This window comes from Lissotriton vulgaris, unplaced genomic scaffold (assembly GCF_964263255.1).
Source record: "Lissotriton vulgaris unplaced genomic scaffold, aLisVul1.2 SCAFFOLD_2672, whole genome shotgun sequence".
NCBI classification, from domain to species: domain Eukaryota; kingdom Metazoa; phylum Chordata; class Amphibia; order Caudata; family Salamandridae; genus Lissotriton; species Lissotriton vulgaris.
Window position 1 is genome coordinate 198,526 of NW_028245207.1, and position 20,733 is coordinate 219,258.

The 20,733-nt window shown below is 45.7% G+C and overlaps 1 protein-coding gene across 1 annotated transcript in view; it reads right to left on the reverse strand.

Moving 5' to 3' along the window:
- Nucleotides 1–20,733, reverse strand: part of LOC147666499 (SRSF protein kinase 1-like) — a gene marked incomplete at its 3' end in the record, with an annotated part of 245,343 nt that overhangs the window by 144,107 nt on the left and 80,503 nt on the right. Inside the window, exon 3 of the mRNA XM_086949034.1 lies at nucleotides 7,079–7,187. Coding sequence (XP_086805160.1) covers nucleotides 7,079–7,187 — 109 coding nt within the window. The remainder of the gene's footprint in view (nucleotides 1–7,078; nucleotides 7,188–20,733) is intronic.

Consider the following 20,733-nt stretch of genomic DNA (forward strand, 5'->3'; position numbering starts at 1 on the left):
GGGAATGATAGCACAAGCAGAATATCATAAAAACAAAGAATGTGCATACCCGGATGGCGGGATGTAGGAAGGCTCACCTCACTGGAATAGATGGCGCAGCACCGCCTGGCCCACTGCTGCATCTTTCTGAAGCTCGATATCCAGGCAGTAGTGTCTGGAGAAAGTGTGCGGTGACTTCCAAGTCGCCGCTCTGCATATGTCCAAGATCGGCACTCCAGCGAACAGTGCTGCTGATGTGGACATCGCCCTGGTGGAATGTGCAGTAACATAATCACTCAAAGGCCGTCTGGCCCCGTCATGGCAGATTGCAATCGCTGAGGAGATCCACCTCGAGATGCTTTGTTTCGTGAGAGGCAGGCCCATTCTCGGTCTGCTGTAGGCCACAAACAGTTGTGAAGATTTTCTGAAGGCCTTAGTTTTGTCTAGATAGAACTTGAGACACCTCTTGAGATCCAAAGAATGTAGAGTTCTTTCTGCTGCGGTGGAAGGGTTCGCAAAGAAAGACCGAAGGACTATCGGTTCATTGAGATGAAAGTCCGAAGGCACTTTCGGTATGAATTTAGGGTTCGGTCTCAGCACTACCCTGTCCTGTTTGAACTGCATAAAGGGTTCTTGAATGGACAGGGCCTGTAGCTCGCTTACTCTCCTGGCAGATGTTAAAGCGAGTAAGAGCGCCGTTTTCCATGAGATGTACTTGATGGATGCTCGATGAATGGGCTCAAAAGGATGCCTCATGAGTTGGTTGAGGACCAGATTGAGCTGCCACGTAGGAGGGACCTTCCGAGGTCTTGGGAAGGATCTATAATGTCCCTTTAGGAACTGTTTTACCAGTCTACTGGACCACAGAGAAGGCCCTGTGAAAGTTCTGGTGAACCGTGAGATAGCCGCCAGGTGAACTTTGATGGATGCATGCGCCAGGCCTGACTGTGCCAGATGTAGGAGATACAGCAGTATCTGCTCAGGTGTGACATGCAGCGGTCGCAGGTCATGCTCTGAGCACCAAATGCAGAATCTTTTCCATTTGAGAGAGTAGGTTTTGTTGGTACTGTCTGCTCTCGCTTTTGCCAACACATCTCTGCATTCCTGCGTAATATTCAGGCTACTGAACTCTCTGTGCTCAGGAGCCAGGCCGATAACTTGAGCGATTGCAGGTTCGGGTGTTGTACCTGCCTGTTGGACATCGTTAGTAGGTTCGGGTGCTGCCGCAGACGAATCGGTGTCCTGATGGAGAGGCGAAGCAGATCCGAGAACCAGTGTTGTCGCGGCCAGAACGGGGCAATCAGGATCAGGGTACAGGGCTCCGCCTTCATCTTCCTGAGGAGTCTTGGGATCATCGGAAACGGAGGAAAAGCGTACGCAAACACGCTGAACCAAGCGATGGAAAAAGCATTTCCCAGTGATCCTCTTTGGGGATGCCAGCTTGCGTAGTTTGGGCATTTGGCGTTCCTCTTGGTGGCAAACAGGTCGATTCTTGGGACTCCCCATTGAGAGAATATGTGAGCCAGAGCGCTGTCGTTTAGTTCCCACTCGTGGGAGAGGGATCTTTGCCTGCTCAGGGCGTCCGCGATGGTATTGTCCTTGCCTGGTACATAGTCCGCTTTGAGCGTGATTCCATGTAGTACCAGCCAGTTCCAGATCTTCTGCGATTCGCGTGATAGAGTAAGCGAACGCGTTCCTCCCTGTTTGTTGAGATAGTGCATCGTCGTGGTGCTGTCCGTTTTGACGAGCACCTGGGAGTTCTGGACGCGTGGTAGAAAGGCCTGCAGTGCCAGATACACAGCTCTCAGCTCCAAAAGGTTTATATGGAGCAGTTTTTCCTGAGCGTCCCACTTGCCGCTGATCTCAAGATCCTGGAGGACAGCGCCCCATCCTTCCAGGGAGGCGTCCTATGGTTAGATTTTTGCGGCGCCTCCACCAGTCCAGACTCTTGGATATCTTTGGCGTTATCCGTACAATGTCCTCGAAAGAACCCGTACTCCGAGTCCATTGGCTCGTGAGAGCCTCCTGCAATGGGCGCATCCTGAGTCTGCAGTGAGGGATGAGGAGTATACAGGAAGACATCATGCCCAGGAGAGACTTGTAGGTCCGGACTTTTAGGTTCGCCTTTGACGCCACAGCCGTGGCCAGAGAAAGTATTTTGTCTGTCCTTTCCTTCGAGGGGAAGGCTTTCGCGCATTCCGTGTCCAATGTCGCTAGAGGAAGGTAATTTTTGTCGTAGGGATAATGCAGGATTTCTCGAGATTGAGAGTTAATCCTAGCCTCTGAAAAAGATTGGTGCAGGCGTTGGAGGATTCGGTTGAGTCTATTGCTGAGGGTGCCTTCACCAGCCAGTCGTCTAGGTAGGGAAAGACCTGGTGGCCCATTTGACGCAGGAAAGCTGCCACCGGTGCAAGGCACTTTGTGAAAATCCGCGGCGCGGACTTGAGGCCGAACGGCAGGACTTTGAACTGATAATGTTGTCCTGCAACTTCGAACCTCAGGAATTTTCTGTGACACTTGAGGATGGGGATGTGGCAGTAGGCATCTTGGAGATCCAAAGATGTCATGAAGTCTCCTTTTTCCAGCATGCCTAGTATTTCTTGAATCGTCACCATCCTGAACGATTGGCTCCGTAGGAAAGCGTTTAGCGCTCGGAGGTCCAGAATGGGCCTCCATTTTTTCACTTTCTGGCGTACAAGAAAGAAGTGGGAATAGAAGCCTTTTCCTTTCTGAGGTGTTGGAACTCGTTCGATTGCTCCCTTCATCATCACAGAAATTTCTTGGAGAAGCAGGCGTAGGTGTTTGTGTGTACGCCTGCGGGGAAGTGTGGTAGGAGGGATGGAGGTGAATTCCAGGGAATGACCGAATCTTATAATTTGGAGAACCCACCGGTCCGTGGTGATGCGTTGCCAATTGGTGAGGAAATGGGTCAACTTTCCTCCAATTTGTAATGAGGGATAGGGTGGCTGGACTGGCTGGAGCAATAGGTCACTGGCGGTCACCAGTGCCCCTCTTCTGATTTTTGCCCCTGTAGTTTGATCTTCCGTAAGAAGACTGACGATTTTGTTGTAGTTTGTGTTGGTATTGTAGGAATACGAGGACCTATTCTGATAGGAACCGCGATAAGAGGATTGACCTCTGGATCTGTTGCATCGAAAGGACTGGTTCCGCGTCTGCAAGGTACCCAGTGCTCTGGCAGTATCGGTGTCCTTTATGGTTTGCAGTGCCTCATCGATCTTGTCCCCAAAAAGGTGCTGGCCGTCGAAGGGCATGTCTAGCACTTTCGATTGTACCTCCTGTCGGAACGACGTCGCTTTAAGCCATCCTTGACGGCGTAGGACTGCAGCTCCGGCAAGTTGACGAAAGCCGGTCATGGCTGCATCAATAGCACAGTCAATTATTTCCGCTGCTGAGGTTTGACCCTCCGTAAGTAGTGCTTTGACTTCACCTTGGACTGTGTCAGGCAGTTCCGCCAAATAGGGGGCTATGTCCTCCCAGAGCTGGCGATTGTAACGCCCCAACAGAGCTATGGAGTTGGCCACCTTGATGGTCATGGCCGAAGTTGTCGTGAATCGTTTTCCGATCGTGTCCAACTTTCTGCCCTCTTTGTCCGGAGAAGCTGATAGAGGGGAGGAAGGGTTGGGGGGAGTTCTTCTGGGCCGCCTGTGTAACCACCGAATCTGGTTTCGGGTGTCCATTGAGGCAAGCCGCCGCTGTAAGTGGGGCTTTATATTTTTTGTCCAGGCGTGGAACAATTGCAGGTACAGAAGCGGGTGTCAGCATTAGTTTCTTGCCTTGCTCCCAAAGGAATTCTATTATGGGAATAGATTTCGTTGACTTCTGCGTCTGCTCCTTGAAATTGTGCAAGAAGCATTCAGTTTCCGTCGATTCCATAACCATATGGAAGCGTTTTGCTGCCCTTTCCACAATTTTATGAAAGCCGCCAATGTCCACAGGTGGCGAATCTGCTTGGCGTGGTTGGGGTGAAGCTGGGGAAGATGCCACATACTCATCCTCCTCGTCATTGGCAGAGGGTATTTCCTGTACCTCTCCTTCTTCCAATTCATCATCGTCGTCCTCTTCGTCTGATGATACTCCGACCGGAGGTTGGATTGTCTCACGGTGGGTTTGAGGGAGAGGTTGAGACTGTTCTGGGATTGATGCCGACGCCGGGTTATTTACTGCAGGCGTCTGATTCCCACCCCCCGTCGATGGTGTTTCCGGGAAGCGTTGCTTGTAATCTTGTATAAGGTATCTCAGGTCATTGACAATAGAGACCGGCAGGCATACCATTGTGGTGACTTCTGTGCGAACGCTAGTTTGGACGGAGTGTTCTTGGTAAGTGAACTCTTCCTGTTCCTCGTCCGTGCTCTGGCATTTGACATGAAGGTCCGAAATGGAAGTAGCAGGTTCCAGGGGGTCCTCTTCCTCAGATTCTTCACTCTGGAAGATTTCTGAAGGTAGCTGTGTTTGCACTTTGCTCAGAGACGTGGTTTCCGGTGTAATTTGCTGTTTTTGAAGCTTGCCAGGCGCAGAACTTGATGTGGAAGTTGCTGTCGTTGTTGCTGGTGTCGTCAACGGCGGTAGTCTGAGAGACGACACTTCTACGAGCTAGGACTTTCTCCATGGCTCAGAAAGGGCCATCGTCGACGACGAGTCCTCCGTCGGCGGGGTTTTTGTTGACGATAAGGTCTTCGTCGACGGTATCTCCGTAGACGGCATTTTGGTCGTCGACGATGATTTCGACGTCAATGTCGTCGTCGGTGCGCTCGTCGACGGCGAGCCCGCCGTGGACGTCTTAGTCGTCGGCGTCTTTGCCGTCGACGTCTTTGCCGTTGACGCCCTCGTCGACGCCTTAGTCGTCGGGATCGTCGACGGTGGGCTCATCATCGATGTCGTTGACAGTGGGCTTTTCAACGACGACGTCGTCGTCGACGGTGTAATCTTCGTCGTCGACAAGGTTTTCAACGTCGATGACGATTTCAGCAGTATAACAGATGAAATAGGTCTACCTGCTGGCGACGATGATGGAGTTGTCGTCATCGACGGTGAAGGTGACGACGCAGTCGTCGTCGAGACAGTGGTGGTCACTGAGGTAGTCCTCTGGGTATGTCTGCTTGATGATTGAGCAGGCTTCTTGAAGGTCTGGGAATCTTTTGCAGACACTGAAGATGTCGTAGATCTTGCCTCTGAAGACTTCTTTTGTGCCTTCCTAGGAAGAGTGTCTGAGGAGCCAGGGGAAGCTACCCTTGTCCGCTTCTGAGGCCTTAGAAACACTACCCTCCGAAGATTCCAGGTGGTCTCTGTCTTTGAGTCTGTCAAGCCAGATGAGAAGACGACCTTCCCTGTCCCTTACGGTCTTTTTAGGGAAAGACCTACATATTCTGCAGTCTGCAGGGACATGGTCTGGATAAAGGCAATATAAGCACAAGGCATGCTTATCTTCCACATGGAGCCTTTTCTTCCCACATGAAGAGCAGGCCCTGAAAAGGGCTTTCTTCTGGGATTCAGACATTGTAGAAAGTAGTGGATAGAAAACACTTACTGCAGGAAAAAGTGGATAGAAGTAATCCCTGACGAGATGTAGAGTGGAGAAATCACTTCCAAAAGTTAAGTAGATGGTTTTGAAGGAATCCTGAGGAGAGCTCAGGCTGGAGACTCCCTAGCACAACGTGCGGTAGAAAATCTGAGGGACTGAGGCTCCTCCCAGGAAGGTTCTAGAGGGAGGTCATAGCTGATTGGCTGACTCTAAGAGTTTGGTCCTTTTTACATAAGGACAAGGAAAGGCTACTAAGGTGAGGCCCTTAGGCCTATTTTCTCTATGTATGTCTATGAGACATTACTTTTTTATGTACCGGAGGCTCCCGTCTCGACGACGGGGAATGATTCAGGCATGTGAATCTATGAAAGACACCCCTAATACTGGATAAAATAAAAAAAAAAAGAGCAGAAATAAAAAAACTATATAATGGCTTGCATTTTCACCATCCATCCCCAACACAAACGTACGAGCCGGTTTATTAATAAGTGTTATACAGTTGTACATGTTGCGTATGGCACTTCAGATCGTTAGCCAGAAGATAATACTGAGATTAGAACGTAAAGCATCTTCATTGCACCACGCAACCTGCTATAGAGAGATGAAGCAGCTCCAAAAAAGTTGTTGACTTTGCAGCTGGGGAAACAGGTTTGAGTCTCAGTGCTGACTCAACATCCTGAGACTCTGGGAAAATCACTTAACCTTCCCGTGCCTACACAAAATGAATGTCTCTTTCTGTAAAGTGCTCCAATACCTTTGGGTAGAGTTTGCAACATCTACAACGGCAACAAAAACAAAAGTCAAAGACTTTCATGTAGGAAGATGAAACAAAGGCATCTGGCCTCTCGTATTATTTCTCGTGCTGGGAAGGAGGGCAACTCTGCAATGGGATGGAGGGGGCAACACAGAGGGAAGATGCAAATGAAGATGGTCGGCGAGAGCAGAAGGCACAGTCAGCTACAAAACTTGCTCTCTGTAGAGTGGCTCAACAAAAAGTTAAAAATTGCTCTGAAAATTGCCAATAGGGTTAGGAGACAAGTACTTGGGCCAAGCGCTAGGGGAGGGTCACATGCAAAAAGAGGGAAGAAGAGACAGCAGATTTGACCAGCAGAAATTAAACAACAGAGTGGGTTGAAGCCCACCAATGTCAGGTATGGGGCAGCACTCAAGCTGAGAAAGCAGCTCGCCATACTTGCTTGTAATGGTAAACGGTTTAAGATGACCAGTGCTACTGTTAGTCTTGATGGGCCTGACAACATGTTTAGGCATTTTCAAACATTTGACATTTTGAGGTAAACTGATAATGCTTTGAAAAAGAAGATAGAAGGCACATTCAATAAACAACAGAATTTTCATTAATTAATTTAGTAAGATACAGACTAGAGTGGATTAAGATGAACCTGCAACCAGATCAGAGGAAATCAATTTCTGAACAAAACACAGAAACAATGTCTTGTATTTAGAAACCAACCAATATATCTCATATTGTAAAATAACCAGATATGCTTTACATTCGTTTTGTTCTCAGTAAACAGAAATGTGTAAATTAGTATCACTCACTGCAAATCCCAGGAAAGCCACACGGTTGAGAAATGGCCCCAGCCCAACTTTCGAATTACATGGTACCGCCCATTGAAGAGATCGCCTATTTTCACATGGTGGTATCCTCCTGGAGAAAAAATATATAGTCTTAACAAACAAAAACAACTTCCAATAAAACAGTGGAAGGGGGATAACCCCTCAACATGTCAACCCACCACAGAGGCACACCATGTTATGTGAAATACACACAATGTGTGATTTCAATCAATACCATAAGGGGCATACCAGTTTTGCTGAATCTTCGCACATTTCATGTGATCAAAACCGAATATTTGCCATTATATGGAAAAAGAATCATAACGTTAATATGCACCAGGTATCACTATGCTGACCTTAGCACGAAGAACAGGTTTGTATTCTTTGTTGAAAGCTATTCCCATGTTTGGCATATGGACTTCTCCAAACCCTGGCTATGCTCAGGGCCTCTGCGGGCCTCGGAATTTCATCCAGACAACCACTGTCTTCAACGTGGTACAGCAAGGATAAGTGAACCCTTAACTGATTTTCCTGTTAATCTGTCTATTAATCTCCCAACATTCTTTTAGAATACTACCATCCCATAGGAAAGGTCTATACATATGATTTTTGAAGATAAATCAAACTGATGCTTACTAAGCAAGACATTTGTAAGTTCAAATATTTTTTCATGAACTGTGCATCTTTTCATAGAGGTTTATCAACTTTGAAACAGTCCATTTCCAGATGGATTGTCTTTTGTTTAGTGCTATGTTATCAGCAATGACATTTAGTTTATAATGCCAGCAGTGGAATTTATTTAGCTAGATCTTTATCAGGTTCAGATTTGTGTTATTAATACTTACAAAATCTGATCAATTGAATCAATTTCTGTCACAGTTTAAATCAGTTTGTAATTTTCTGATAATCAATACAACAACAAGACTAATCAAATGATACAGTCAAAAGTAGAGATGAATAACACGGAAAAATCTTTATTTAGAAAAGAATTTCTTATTTATATCATTATTTGATGTATAGGGTACATATCAACAGTTCACGTTTATTACAATGGATTACAAATGAACAAGGAATTTCATAATTTTTACTATATTTCTTCTGAAAAAAGTCCAATGCTGGATTAAACAGAAGGGGACATTTAACTTCCTTAATTAAAAAAAAAAATTAATTAAGGAAGTTAAATGTCACCTGTTTTATCCAGGATTGGACTTTTTTCAGATGAAATATAGGAAAAATTATGAAATTCCTTGTTCATTTGTAATGCATTGTAATCAACGTGAACTGTTGATATGTACCCTATAAATCAAATAATGATATAAATCAGAAAAACTTCTCTAAAATAAAGATTTTTCCGTGTTGTTATTCATCTCTACTTTTGACTATCATTTGATTAGTCTTGTTTTTGTATTGATTATCAGAAAATTACAAACTGACTTAAACTGTGACAGAAATTAATTCAATTGATCAGATTTTGTAAGTATTAATAACACAAATCTGAACCTGATAAAGATCTAGCTAAATAAATTCCCTTGCTGGCATTATAAACTAAATTTCATTGAAATTTGCCCAAGCACGTAAGGGTTTATTGGGTTGACTCACCCCCTCTCCTCTCTATGTTATCAGCAAGTCAAGAACTTCTTAGTGAGTAGACCCAATGTCCATTCTATTAGTGGTAAATCTGCAACCACTACCTGGGTGAGGAACTTGACTAAATAACATCTTACAAAGCTCTATTGTGGTAATCGGTCTACACCTTCACAAGACACCTCTCTTGACTCAGGTTGTAGGAAGGACAACCAGGAAGGACAAGCCTCTCTGAGAAATCTCTTTGGTTAAAGCATGCTATTTCCTTTTTCTTTTGCCATGTCGTTCATAAGATTTATTTATTTTATCCAGTGCCTAATATTATGAATAGAGATCCCTTGACATAGAAGGAAAGGCTACTTACCTGCAATTCCAGCAGTCCCTCAGAGGAATCTACCCAGAAGAGTCCCTGCCACCCAACTCCCTGATGCAAAGAGACAGACATTGGTTGCATGCACAGTATGAGCCTTAGTTTCCATAGAAAACAATGGAACAGCAGTATGATGAAATACCAGTGGAGTGTGCACATTACACAGGTTCAAGTCTTCAGAGGGACTGAAACAATTAAATGCATTTTCATTGTATCCTGAGAAGGGCAACTTCAAAGTGACAATCTTGAAAAATCTCCACCTGCAAACATGTTGCCTGGTGTGACAACTATAGAAAGCTAAAGGAAATAAACAGCAATCCCAGCTACACTGAAAGGTACTGAACGCCACCAGCTAAAGACCCAACGTCAACTCAGCTCGCCGTCAGAAAGGAGATCTGAATCCAAAGCATTCACAATGCGCAACCTACAATGCAATTGCTTGTGTGAGATTTATTCTTCACCTAGAAATATATAAAGCAATACAGATAAAAGCAACAATCTTCCGTATGTTGAAAGGACTGGATTTCTTTTGATTGGTTGTGATAGTTTCTTTTGGCTTACAAAATGTGACCAATTGGAATAAGAACCAGACAAACTGTAGTACAGATCTAGCAGAAATGTAAAATAGTGCAGCAATTTATTCATCAATATTCATATAAACGGATACAACAAAATGAATGCATCAGTGTTCACAGTCCAAAATATTGCACTGACAAGACCGGTTTTAGCTGGGCTTTTTGAGCTTATCTATCCCATTCAGTCATAGAAGCTTTTCAGTGTCTGATTATGTTCCAATTTTTACAAGTTTCGTTATAACGAAATGGTTTCTTACCTGTAGGAGTAGTTTTGCAGGTTTAAGGATTTTCTGGATATCACATGTTCTGCATTATTCTGCTATCTAGTGGTTGGGTCCGGAATTCATTTGTCTAGTAGTAGTCGTTCCACTCCGTTTGCATTTTTTTGGGCATTGATCGTCCTACCATTTGGTATATAATCCAGCTTTCCCTGATATTCTACGCCCTTCCTGGAGGCTTCCACTTCTGAAAGCATCGCTGAAGACTCTTCAAGTATTGAAAAGAACAACGTTTTTGTTTAAAGTTCCTCGAAGTAAGAACACGAGGCCGGAGTAACACCGGATTGGATCGAGTGTTTACGCACCTGAGAAGACCAGAGAATCTCTGGGCAGGGGGCCCCTCTGTTCTTTGAGACATGGAAAATACGCCGTTTTGCTTCTGCCCCAGGTGCCACCACAAGTTTGCGCAGAAGGATAGCCACCAAGTGTGCAACCTCTGTCTCCCGACTGATTACCGAAGCAACGACTGCTATGCCTGTGCAATGTTCAAAGACTCTGAACGTGAGGGGGAAACTGCAGGGCCACAAACAAACTCCATAGCTGAAAGATCTGGGGCTCGAGCGAGAGGGAACATAATATCGCCTAGGTAGCTGGAGAGGGCACAGACGTTGAGATGAGGGTCCCGGGCAACGCGGAAAAACAGGCACGGGCGAGTCTCGTTTAAACTCAAAGACAACAAAAGTTGTCTCGGCGGTGGAATTGTCACCTACTGAGGGCAAGCAGAAGCTCAAAGAACCCCTCGGGTCCCATTCAAAAGAGACCGCAGGCAGCAAAACTTCTGAGAAGGCTACGGCATAGAGGGATGACTCTAATCGAGAAAGGACATTGATGAACTCAAGCCCCCAACACCAGAGCTAGAGGAGGAAGAACAGGAAAAGATATCACGTGGCATGTTTCAGGACACAGATGGGTCGGAATAACACAAGACACAGTGGTAAGACCTCAAGACCGACTCCCCATTGAGGACCTCACCTGCAGAAGACATTGCTATGTATAATCAACTTATTAAGAGGGCTGCTATGAAGTACAACATACAACTGGAGTGGTAAAAAGAACAGTCATGCTTTTTGTTGGAGACTTTACTACTCATCTCAAAGTAAAAGTCAATATCATCCTATGCTGCAAAGTATACAGGATCAAAGTAGAGAGGCCTACAAAGAACCAGCAACATGCAGGAAGGTAGAGAGGCCTTCAAAGAACAAGCAACATACAGGTCTGTAAACATTCGTCTGAGGACCCGCAATATATTAGAGGGACAGTATCAGTAGACTAAATTTTGCCGCAAAAGCCATAAAGAGATCAAATATTCCCACAACATCCAGCCCACCTTCTGACAAACAGAGAAAGAAAGTGAATATGGTGGGAAGAAAATTTGAGAGGGGAGCTGCTACTTAGTGGTGCATTGCCAACTAACGCATTGTTAAACAGATATGCTTATCAACATTGGGAGGAATTGCTGGACTCATGAAGCACCACCCTAAGCAACCTCAGAAGAGTAGCATCCCTTGCAGAGGATGGAAAAAATATTTGCAGTATCGGTCTGAAATCAGATAGATGCTGCAGATAAAGCAAGCAGGCAAATGATGGCGGAAACCACCCTTAAACGACAAGCTTGGCTATGGGTGACAAGATTCAAGAGCGAGACGCAGGCTAATATTAGCACCTTGTTTAATGGAGAACAACTCTTTGGCAGTGCTATTGTTGAAACACTACAACAGCTGAAAAAGGACAATGAAATCACAAAATCCCTGGGGTCATAGCAAATCAGTAGAAATCTATTAGAGTCAGAACACCTAAAAGAATACCTATACAGAGAGGGAGTTTCCAAGGTAAAAAAAACACACATCAAGGGCTGCAGAGTACAAGTTATCAAGTTATGCACAAACACCAGTGCAACAATGGCTGTACCATTCTACACAACAACTGCTGAGGGAGGATGAGAGGGAGACTGCAGCCACAAAGGTAGAAGCTACACCATCTAGTAAGTGACTCAACACAACAGGCCCCCCTCACACACACAACACCTGAGGGAGCATAAAGGACTTCTTCCAAGAATGGGAGAAGATAACAGACAAATGGATACTAAACAGGATATGATTTGACTATTGTATGGAACTAATCAGGAAACCACCACTAAAAGCCCCAAAGAAAGTAGTACATGCAAACATCAGATTATTACAAGTATTACAAGAACTGCTTCAGAAGGAGGCAACAGAAAGAGTGTCCGAAAACAAGATCAACCAAGGAAACATGCTGCTAACTGGCAATACAGGACAGATTTCTTTTCCCAATTCTAGATCTCTGATTCCTAAACAAATTCATAAAGACGAAGAAATTCAAAATGACAACTCTAAAGGAGGTCATACCACACCTGAACATGGAGATTTTATGACGCACATAGATCTAAAAGATGCACATCTCATTGCAACGAACCATAGGCACACAAAAAAATACCAACAGTAGCTAACCTTTTCCCTCCTGAGGCAGAAGCTGGGAGGTCTCTCTCGGTCACCTGTATATTTTAGCATCTATCCGGTATTTTAAAGTTTGTGTGATTTGCAACGCTTGATTAATAAGCGCTTGTAAATTTGAGACTTTAGAGACTTCGTTAGCGCTTCTCAGCGCTCTGTGTGCCTTCCCCCCTCTCCTGCCTCCGGACCGCCCTCGGCCGAGTATTGACGCCGAGGGCTGGGATTTCGGTTTGTGGCGGCCATATTGGGTGTGGGCCAGGCGGGTGACGCGCTCAAGCACCACCTTAAAAAGAATTGTCACAACTCCCCGCAGCGGACGCTACAGCAGACGCGCCGGACCTGCGCCGGAGTTGTGCCTGAGTCCTGCCCGTCTGCGCCCGTCCGCGACAGGACGGGACCAGGGGCCATGGACCCGACACCTATGTCTATCAGGTATTCGGCCCAAACCCTATTAAATCTAAGACCTACCCCTCACCTAAAATACTCTAGAGATTCCTGGCCGTGTCCTGAGGGCCCTTTCCCTTGTATACACTGCAAATATCAAGCCACGTATATAAAACCTACTACTGAGACGTTAAATACAAAGGAACAAACTCCACCCAAAGGGACAAAGGAGACAAAGTGCCTCCTTCTAAATGTTCGCTCCCTACCTAGAAACCAACTTGAGGTATGGGACTTAATACACACAACAAAGCCTGACCTCTGTTTCCTAACGGAAACCTGGTTGAAACCCCATACGGTCCCCGCAATCGCTGTAGGGGTCCCTCTTGGATACAAGTTTACTCATTTTGACCGTCCAGAGAAAACAGGTGGTGGCTTAGCCATCATGTACAAAGAACATCTGAAAGTCGTTATATTAGAACAGAAATATAGCCCTCTCTTTGAAATTATAATTTTTAAAATGCTATATGCCACTAACATATTTTGGAAAGGAGCCTTAAGTTTATCGCCATCCGGGGCCTTCTACAGGCTTCCCCCTTGCATTATTGGAACTACTGGCCCCTCACTTTAAAGCCAAAGAAGACTTCCTTCTTCTTGGCGATTTTAATGTCCACGCTGATAATCCCTCACTCCCTGAAACAATGTCCCTGGTTTCTGAATTATCTTCTCTCGGTCTGACTCTACAAAATCACGAGCCCACCCACATAGGTGGACACACTCTCGATCTGGTCTTTACTAATTTTCCCAAAGTACTCTGTCCCTCTCCAACTCAAATCATCTGGTCTGACCTCCATATCGTGGAATTTTCAATATCCAAGGTGGCCAAGCCTTCCAATAAAAATCCCCTACCCTCTGTTTGGCGTCGACAATGGCACAAAGTTACCGCAGAGGAACTGCAAAAGGTATGGAAGCAGCCCACTCTCTCAGAGACAGACAGTACAGAGACAGTTTTAACCAACCTTAACTCGTCCCTCAAAGAAGCAATTGATCAAATAGCTCCTCAAAAACTACACAAACAGTACCCTGCCACCAAACAGGAAACATGGTACACCGAGGAGCTTAGAACGGAAAAACAAAATTGTAGGAGGTTGGAAAAGAAGTGGAGAAAAACTCACACCGAAGAAAATAAGAAAGCACATTTTGAGTCGCAGGCCAGATATTACAAAACTATCAGACTTGCTCGGAGGAATAGTCTTTCTCAATGTCTCGCAGAAGGGGGAAATCGTTCAAAGGAATTATTTAAAATCCTTCAGGACTTTGTAAAACCAACAGCATGTAAAAGCCCTGATGACTTCTCCCAACAACTATGCCATGAAATCTCCCTGTTCTTCGAAAATAATATCAATTTGATCTACGATAACATTCCATCGGTCTACAATCTAAATAGCAATAATTCATTCTTTCCTTCCACTCTGCCCACATGGAGTAAAACCACACTTACGGCATTCCCAGCAGTCAATGAATCAGATTTTACCTCCCTAATGAGTCACATAAAATCGGGATCTCCAGATGATCTCTTAACAGCTAAAATTACTGTCTCTCTGCAAAATTTGCTTAGACCCCACTATCTCACATTGATCAATCATTCTCTCAGGGAAGGATCTGTGCCTAAAGAATGGAAAAAAGCAGTGGTGAACCCAATCCGAAAGAACGTAGCTACTCCATGGACTGACCTCTCCAACCTTCGACCCATCTCCCTCCTACCCCTTCTCAGTAAGAGGACCGAGAGACACGTCAACGCTCATTTGTCCAAACACATCGAGGCAGCGGAGGGCCTAGACCTCTCACAATCTGGATTTAGGCCCAACCACAGCACAGAATCTGCCCTCCTTTCAGTGACCGATAACATCAAGATGTCACTGGATGGAGGAAACTCAATAATTCTAGTGCTGTTGGACCTATCCGCTGCCTTCGACACTGTGTCCCATGAGATACTTCTCGATCGTCTGAAGGAGAGGGAAGTGGAAGGGGTGGCTCTCTCTTGGCTGGAGAGCTTTCTTTCGGATCGCCAACAAGAGGTGAGATAGGGCTCCCACCATTCCATCTCAAGGGAGCTCACCAAGGGAGTACCACAGGGCTCCTGCCTAAGCCTCACACTCTTCAACGTGTATGTGGCCCCCTTGGCGGATATTGTAAGATCTTATGGGTTCCCCCCTGTGTCGTACGCTGAAGACACCCAGCTTTTGTTCCCCTTTAAAACCTTAATGCCTGCAATAAAAAAATCTTTTGCGGACGGAATGAGGGCAATAACTCACTGGATGGCCAGTAATCGCCTCCAGTGTAACGTAGGCAAGACTGAGGTAATGCTGTTCGGGGAGGCCACAATCCTGTGGTCCCCGGATTGGTGGCCTCTGGACTTAGGACCAACTCCAAGCCCCAAACAGATTGCCAAAAATCTTGGCGTGCACTTAGACAGAGCACTCCTCCTCAAAGAACATACTAATCAAGTAGCAGGCTCCTGCTTCCAGGTCATAGGTCTGCTACGACGAGTCTTCCCATTTCTATCAGACTGCTACAGGAAAACTCTCGTCCAGGCCCTAGTTATAAGCAGGATGGACTACTGCAATGGCCTGTTGATCTCTGCTAATGAGGAACAACTACAGAGATTACAGGTGATTCAGAACATTGCAGCGAGATTAGTCCTCAACGCCCAACCAAGGTCTGCCTCACTTCCCCTGTTGACAAAACTCCATTGGTTGCCAATTAGACAGCACGTAAAATTTAAAATCTGCTGCACAATTCACAGATGTCTGTTTGGCAATGGACCAAAATATCTAAAAGAAATATTCAAACCCTACACTCCCAATCGTACTCTACGATCCAGCGGCCAGCAATTACTCCAGGTACCTAGGATAAAAAAAGCCAGGCAGGGAGGACGAGCCCTGTCCTACAAATGCCCCATCCTTTGGAACTCTTTGCCCTGTGCTCTTAAAAGCACAACCAACTTTCAATCTTTCAAGAAGTCCCTGAAAACATTTGTATTTATTGCCTGTTAGTTATGTTCTCCCACATCTCTCTGTCTAATTACTAGTTTCTGGCTCCTTTTGGTAATACGCAAGCGCGGAGATACCCTTTCGAGGATTGACTTCCAGCGCTATATAAGAATATAAATAAATAAATAAATTGCGTTTTGAGGTAAACCGAGAACACTATCAGTTCAAGGGGGTAGCATTCAGAATAAAGTCAGCACCCAGAGTGTTTACAAAGTGTCTGGCAGCAGTCGTGGCACATTTAAGGCAGCAGGTAAGGAGTAGTTTCTGTCCTGTAACTCCAGTTCTGTAGTGGGGGTATCTCGGTTATAGTCATAATCTAGTGAATAGTCCCGCCCATGTGTGTGGACCCCGGCAATCAAAAATAATCTCTTAAGTTGTCAAAACATGCAGAATTGCAATGACACTTAAGAGAGATTTTAAAGACAAATAATGCAGCCTATATCCACAGGCTACACTGTCCAGTACTTCAACTAGAAATTCCACCAAACAAAAACCACACACAACACAGCTTGCCCAGTTTCTTCCATAGAGAAACCTGCCTCTACCAGTAAAAGACTCTGGAATGATAGAGAGGAAGGCATGGACAGACAAGCCCCATAGGCTGCCATTATGTGGCTTAAATAGGATGCTGTGCCTTTAAGAGAACTTTCCAGAACTTCTCCCAGTATCCCAGAATGCACAGGTCCCTTTTACTTTCAGTTCTTTTTGAAGGCGTAGCACGCCAGACCTGTAGCATTCCTTACATGAATATCTTTGTCCACCGGGGATGAGGGCGGGCGCTTATGACTAGAACAGAGATACCCCTACTACAGAACTGGAGTTACAGGACAGTAACTACTCCTTCTGTAGTAGGGGATCTATGTGTATAGTCATAATCTAGTGAATAGAATGGCAAGCCCATCCCCACACCAAAGCGGCGGTGGAGAGAAGAAAATTAACACCACTATTGTGCGAACAAATTTCGCAGCGAAGCCTGCCCAACCTGAGCATCTGCCCTGGCATCAGTGTCCAGACAGTAAGGCTTAGCAAAGGTATGAACCGACTTCCATTTACAAAATGTATTTGCTGAGCAGACTGTAATCAATGTTTCAAGTCCAAAGTTATCCTAGCAAATGCACATATCATTGATAAATTTATAAGTGTCCGACTTTATATCCAAAGTGATGTATTCTTCTTATTAACAACACCAAGGTCTATAATAAAGGGAGAGGTTCAACCATGTGTAAGGTCACACTCAAAAACAACCATGTGACTTATGGTATGCCAATTGGAAAATCACCTACATGTAAAGGTGCATACCCTGGTGCTATGGTAAAGTTGATTTTCATTTTCTAATCTCTTTCAAGCTTGGGACTTGTGGGTCTCTTCTTGTGGTTTTTTATAGCACCAGCATATAAGTATGTTTTGATCAGTGTTTCAAACTTTGAATTATAAAGTACTATTGTCTTCTTGGCTTGCAGCCCTGAAGAAGTCGAAAGGCATGACATTAATGCCAGACGAAACACGTGTTGGCTGTATCTTTGATTGATGGAAACCAGACTGAAATAAATGAAAATGATGCTATAACATCAGACTTTGGTGTTGTTAATAAGAAGAATACATCACTTTGGATATAAAGTCGGACACTTCTAAATTTATCAATGATATGTGCATTTGCTAGGATAACTTTGGACTTGAAACATTGATTATAGTCTGCTCAGCAAAGAAATTTTGTAAATGTTTCAACCGGAGGAATTGACCTGGTGTTTTTAAGGAAGAAAGGTGACCTTCCTTCTCTTTGCTTTGTAGCAGAAACTTCTTACAAAGGAAAATTTACTGTTGCCTTAATCTTGTTGAGCGCCTGTCTATTACCTGGTCATCGCATTGAACCGACTTCCAAGTGGCCGCCTTGCAGATTTCTGCAATCGGAACATTACGGAGCAAAGCTGTTGTGGCAGCTATTCCCCTGGTGGAATGAGCCTTGGGTTTACCCCTAAGGTCTTATTAGCTTTTTGGTAACACAACTGTATGCAGGACACAATCCACCTAGAGATGGACTGCTTAGAGGTAACAAGACCCGTCCTGACCGATCCATAATTGACAAATAATTGGTCTGACCTACGAATATCTTTAGTTTTATCCAGATAAAATTTCAGCACCCTCCTAACATCCAGGGAATGTAGAGACCTTTCCGCTGGAGATGAAGGATTCTGAAAAAACGTAGGCAACGTTATGCTCTGGTTGACATGAAAATCAGAAATAACCTTGGGAAGAAATTTAGGGTGAGTACACATAGCAACCTTAGCAGCATGAAATACAGTATAAGGTTCTTGGCAACACAACGCCTGAATTTCACTCACCCTGCGGGCCGATGTAATGGCCACGAATCCTTCCAGGACAGGTGCTGCAACGAAGCCTTATGAATAGGTTCAAAAGGCTTTTTCATCAATCTGGACAGCACCACATTCAATTTCCATGAAGGCGAAGGAAGCCTGACAGGAGGGAACACTTTCTTCAAGCCTTCCAAAAAGTCTTTGATCACAGTGATCTGTAAGAAGGAAGTCTGTGAAGGGCATTTCCTGTAGGCAGTCAATGCAGCGAGATGAACCTTAATGGAATGAACATTAAGTCCAGACTGCGCCAAATGTAGAAGGTAAGGAAGGATGACGTCTTCCTTACACGTCGTTGGGTCATAGTTCTTGGACTTGCAGCAGATACAGAACCTCTTCCACTTGTAAGCATAGGAAGTCAGAGTGGAAGGTCTTAGACTCCGTCAGTATGTCCATACAATCTTCGGGCAGATTCAAATGGCCATATTGCACTATCTCAGGAGCCATGCCGCCAAACTCAAAGACGAGAGGTTGGGGTGCAACATCTGCCCCCCGAACTTCGTGAGAAGGTCCGGCCTGCATGGCAACCGTATGTGAGGAAGGAGAGACCGGTGAAGTAGGTCCGTGAACCACCACTGCCTGGGCCATTCCGGGGCAATGAGTATCATCCGAGCCCTGGAACGGGCCAGCTTGAGGAGTACCGCCGGAATCAGGGGAATGGGTGGAAAAGCGTACAGAAAGCTGTTCGACCAGTTGATCCATAGCGTTCCCTGCTGGTAGTACCTGGAGGCGAAGACTCGGCATTTGCTGTTTTCGGCGGTGGCGAACAGATCTACGTCTAGAGTCCCCCACCTTGCGAAGACTTCTCCTAGTACTTTGTCGTTTATGACCCATTCGTGGTTTTCCTGAATCAGTCTGCTCAGTGCGTCCGCCTGAACATTCTGCACACTTGGCAGATGAGTAGCCGTTATAGTCAGTCCTCTGGCCAGAAGCCAGTGCCAGATCGCCTGCGCCTCCTGTGACAGAGTGCGTGATCTCAAACCCTCCTGCTTGTTGAGGTAATACATCGTGGTCGTATTGTCCGTCTGTACAAGCAGAGAGTTGGTCTGAAAGGACGGATGAAAGGCCTTCAGTGCCAAGTGAACAGCTCTGAGTTCCAGGAAATTGATGTGATACGTGGCCTCCATCGGGGACCACGTTCCTTGAATCTGTAAGTCTGCGGAGTGTGCCCCCCAACCGTGGAGAGACGCATCCGTCACGACAGTCTGCGTGGGAATGTCCTTGTGGAAAGGAACCCCTCTGAGTAGATTCTCTGCTGAACACCACCACTTCAGAGACTGAAGAGCATGCAGAGACAGTCGTATCTTGTCGTCCCAAGAGCCTTTCCTCTGATCCCACTGGTTCTCCAAGCACTCTTGCAACGGTCTCATGTGCAGTCGTGTGTGTGGCGTTAGGAAGATACAAGAGGCCATCGATCCCAGTAGAGAAGACACCGTCCTCACTTTTGTAGATGGAGTGGTCATAAGAGCCTGAGCCTTCCGAAGAAGTGATAAACGTCGCTCCTCCGAAGGAGACACGCTTGCTGACAGCTTATTGATGGAGGCTCCCAAGTACTGTATGCATTGGACGGGAGTCGGGACTGACTTGGACATGTTGATGTGCAACCCCAGCTTGTTCAAAAGAACGCACGTCTTCTGGAAGTGTGCTCGAGCGTCCGAGAAGGAGGAGGCCTTGATCAACCAATCGTCCAGGTATGGGTAGACGAACACCTTGTTCTTCCTCAGGTGTGCTGCCACCACCACCATGCACTTCGAGAATGTTCTTGGCGCAGACTTTAGGCCGAATGGGAGTACTGTGTATTGATAATGATTGGCGCCGACTTGGAATCGCAGGAACTTCCTGTGTTTGTGTGCAATGGGCACATGGAAGTACGCATCCTGTAGGTCTATAGCACATAGCCAGTCTCCCTGTTGCAACGGAGGATAAATCTGATGCAACGACAGCATGCAAAACTTCTCTCTGCGAATCCACTTGTTTGCCTGTCGCAAGTCCCGAATGGGCCTGAACTCGTTCTTGTCCTTCTTGCGAACCAGAAAGAACCAGGAGTACAGACCTCTTCCTCTCTGAGACAGAGGTACGTCTGCTATCGCCCTTTTGCTTAACAGGATATCGGCTTCCGCATGGAGCTCACACAGCTGAAACTGCGAGCAGACCGGTGGAATTGCTGGTGGCGGGCTGGTGAATCGAAGACTGTATCCATTGCAAACAATATTCAGCACCCACTTGTCCTGAGTAATTTTGCTCCACTCTGCCAGAAAAAAATTAACGCTTCACAGTTCCCACTTGGCTGCTCCCAAAGCAGCGTGGCTTGCTTGCCAGCAGCCACCAACCGAAGGCTGAGGGTGTACCAACTGTACCTACCTGATCCTGGGAGACCCCCGAGTCTATGCCCAGAACCTTAACTCTGCCAGTCGAGTACTTACCTAAAAGCCGACAACTCACTTTTCTTACATAGGCTAACAGTGACTGGTTTCAGTTGGAAATTCTTTTAAGTGGGGAGTTTTGGAACTTTAAAATATTCATCTAAAATCAGCCGAACAACGAATTCCGATTCAC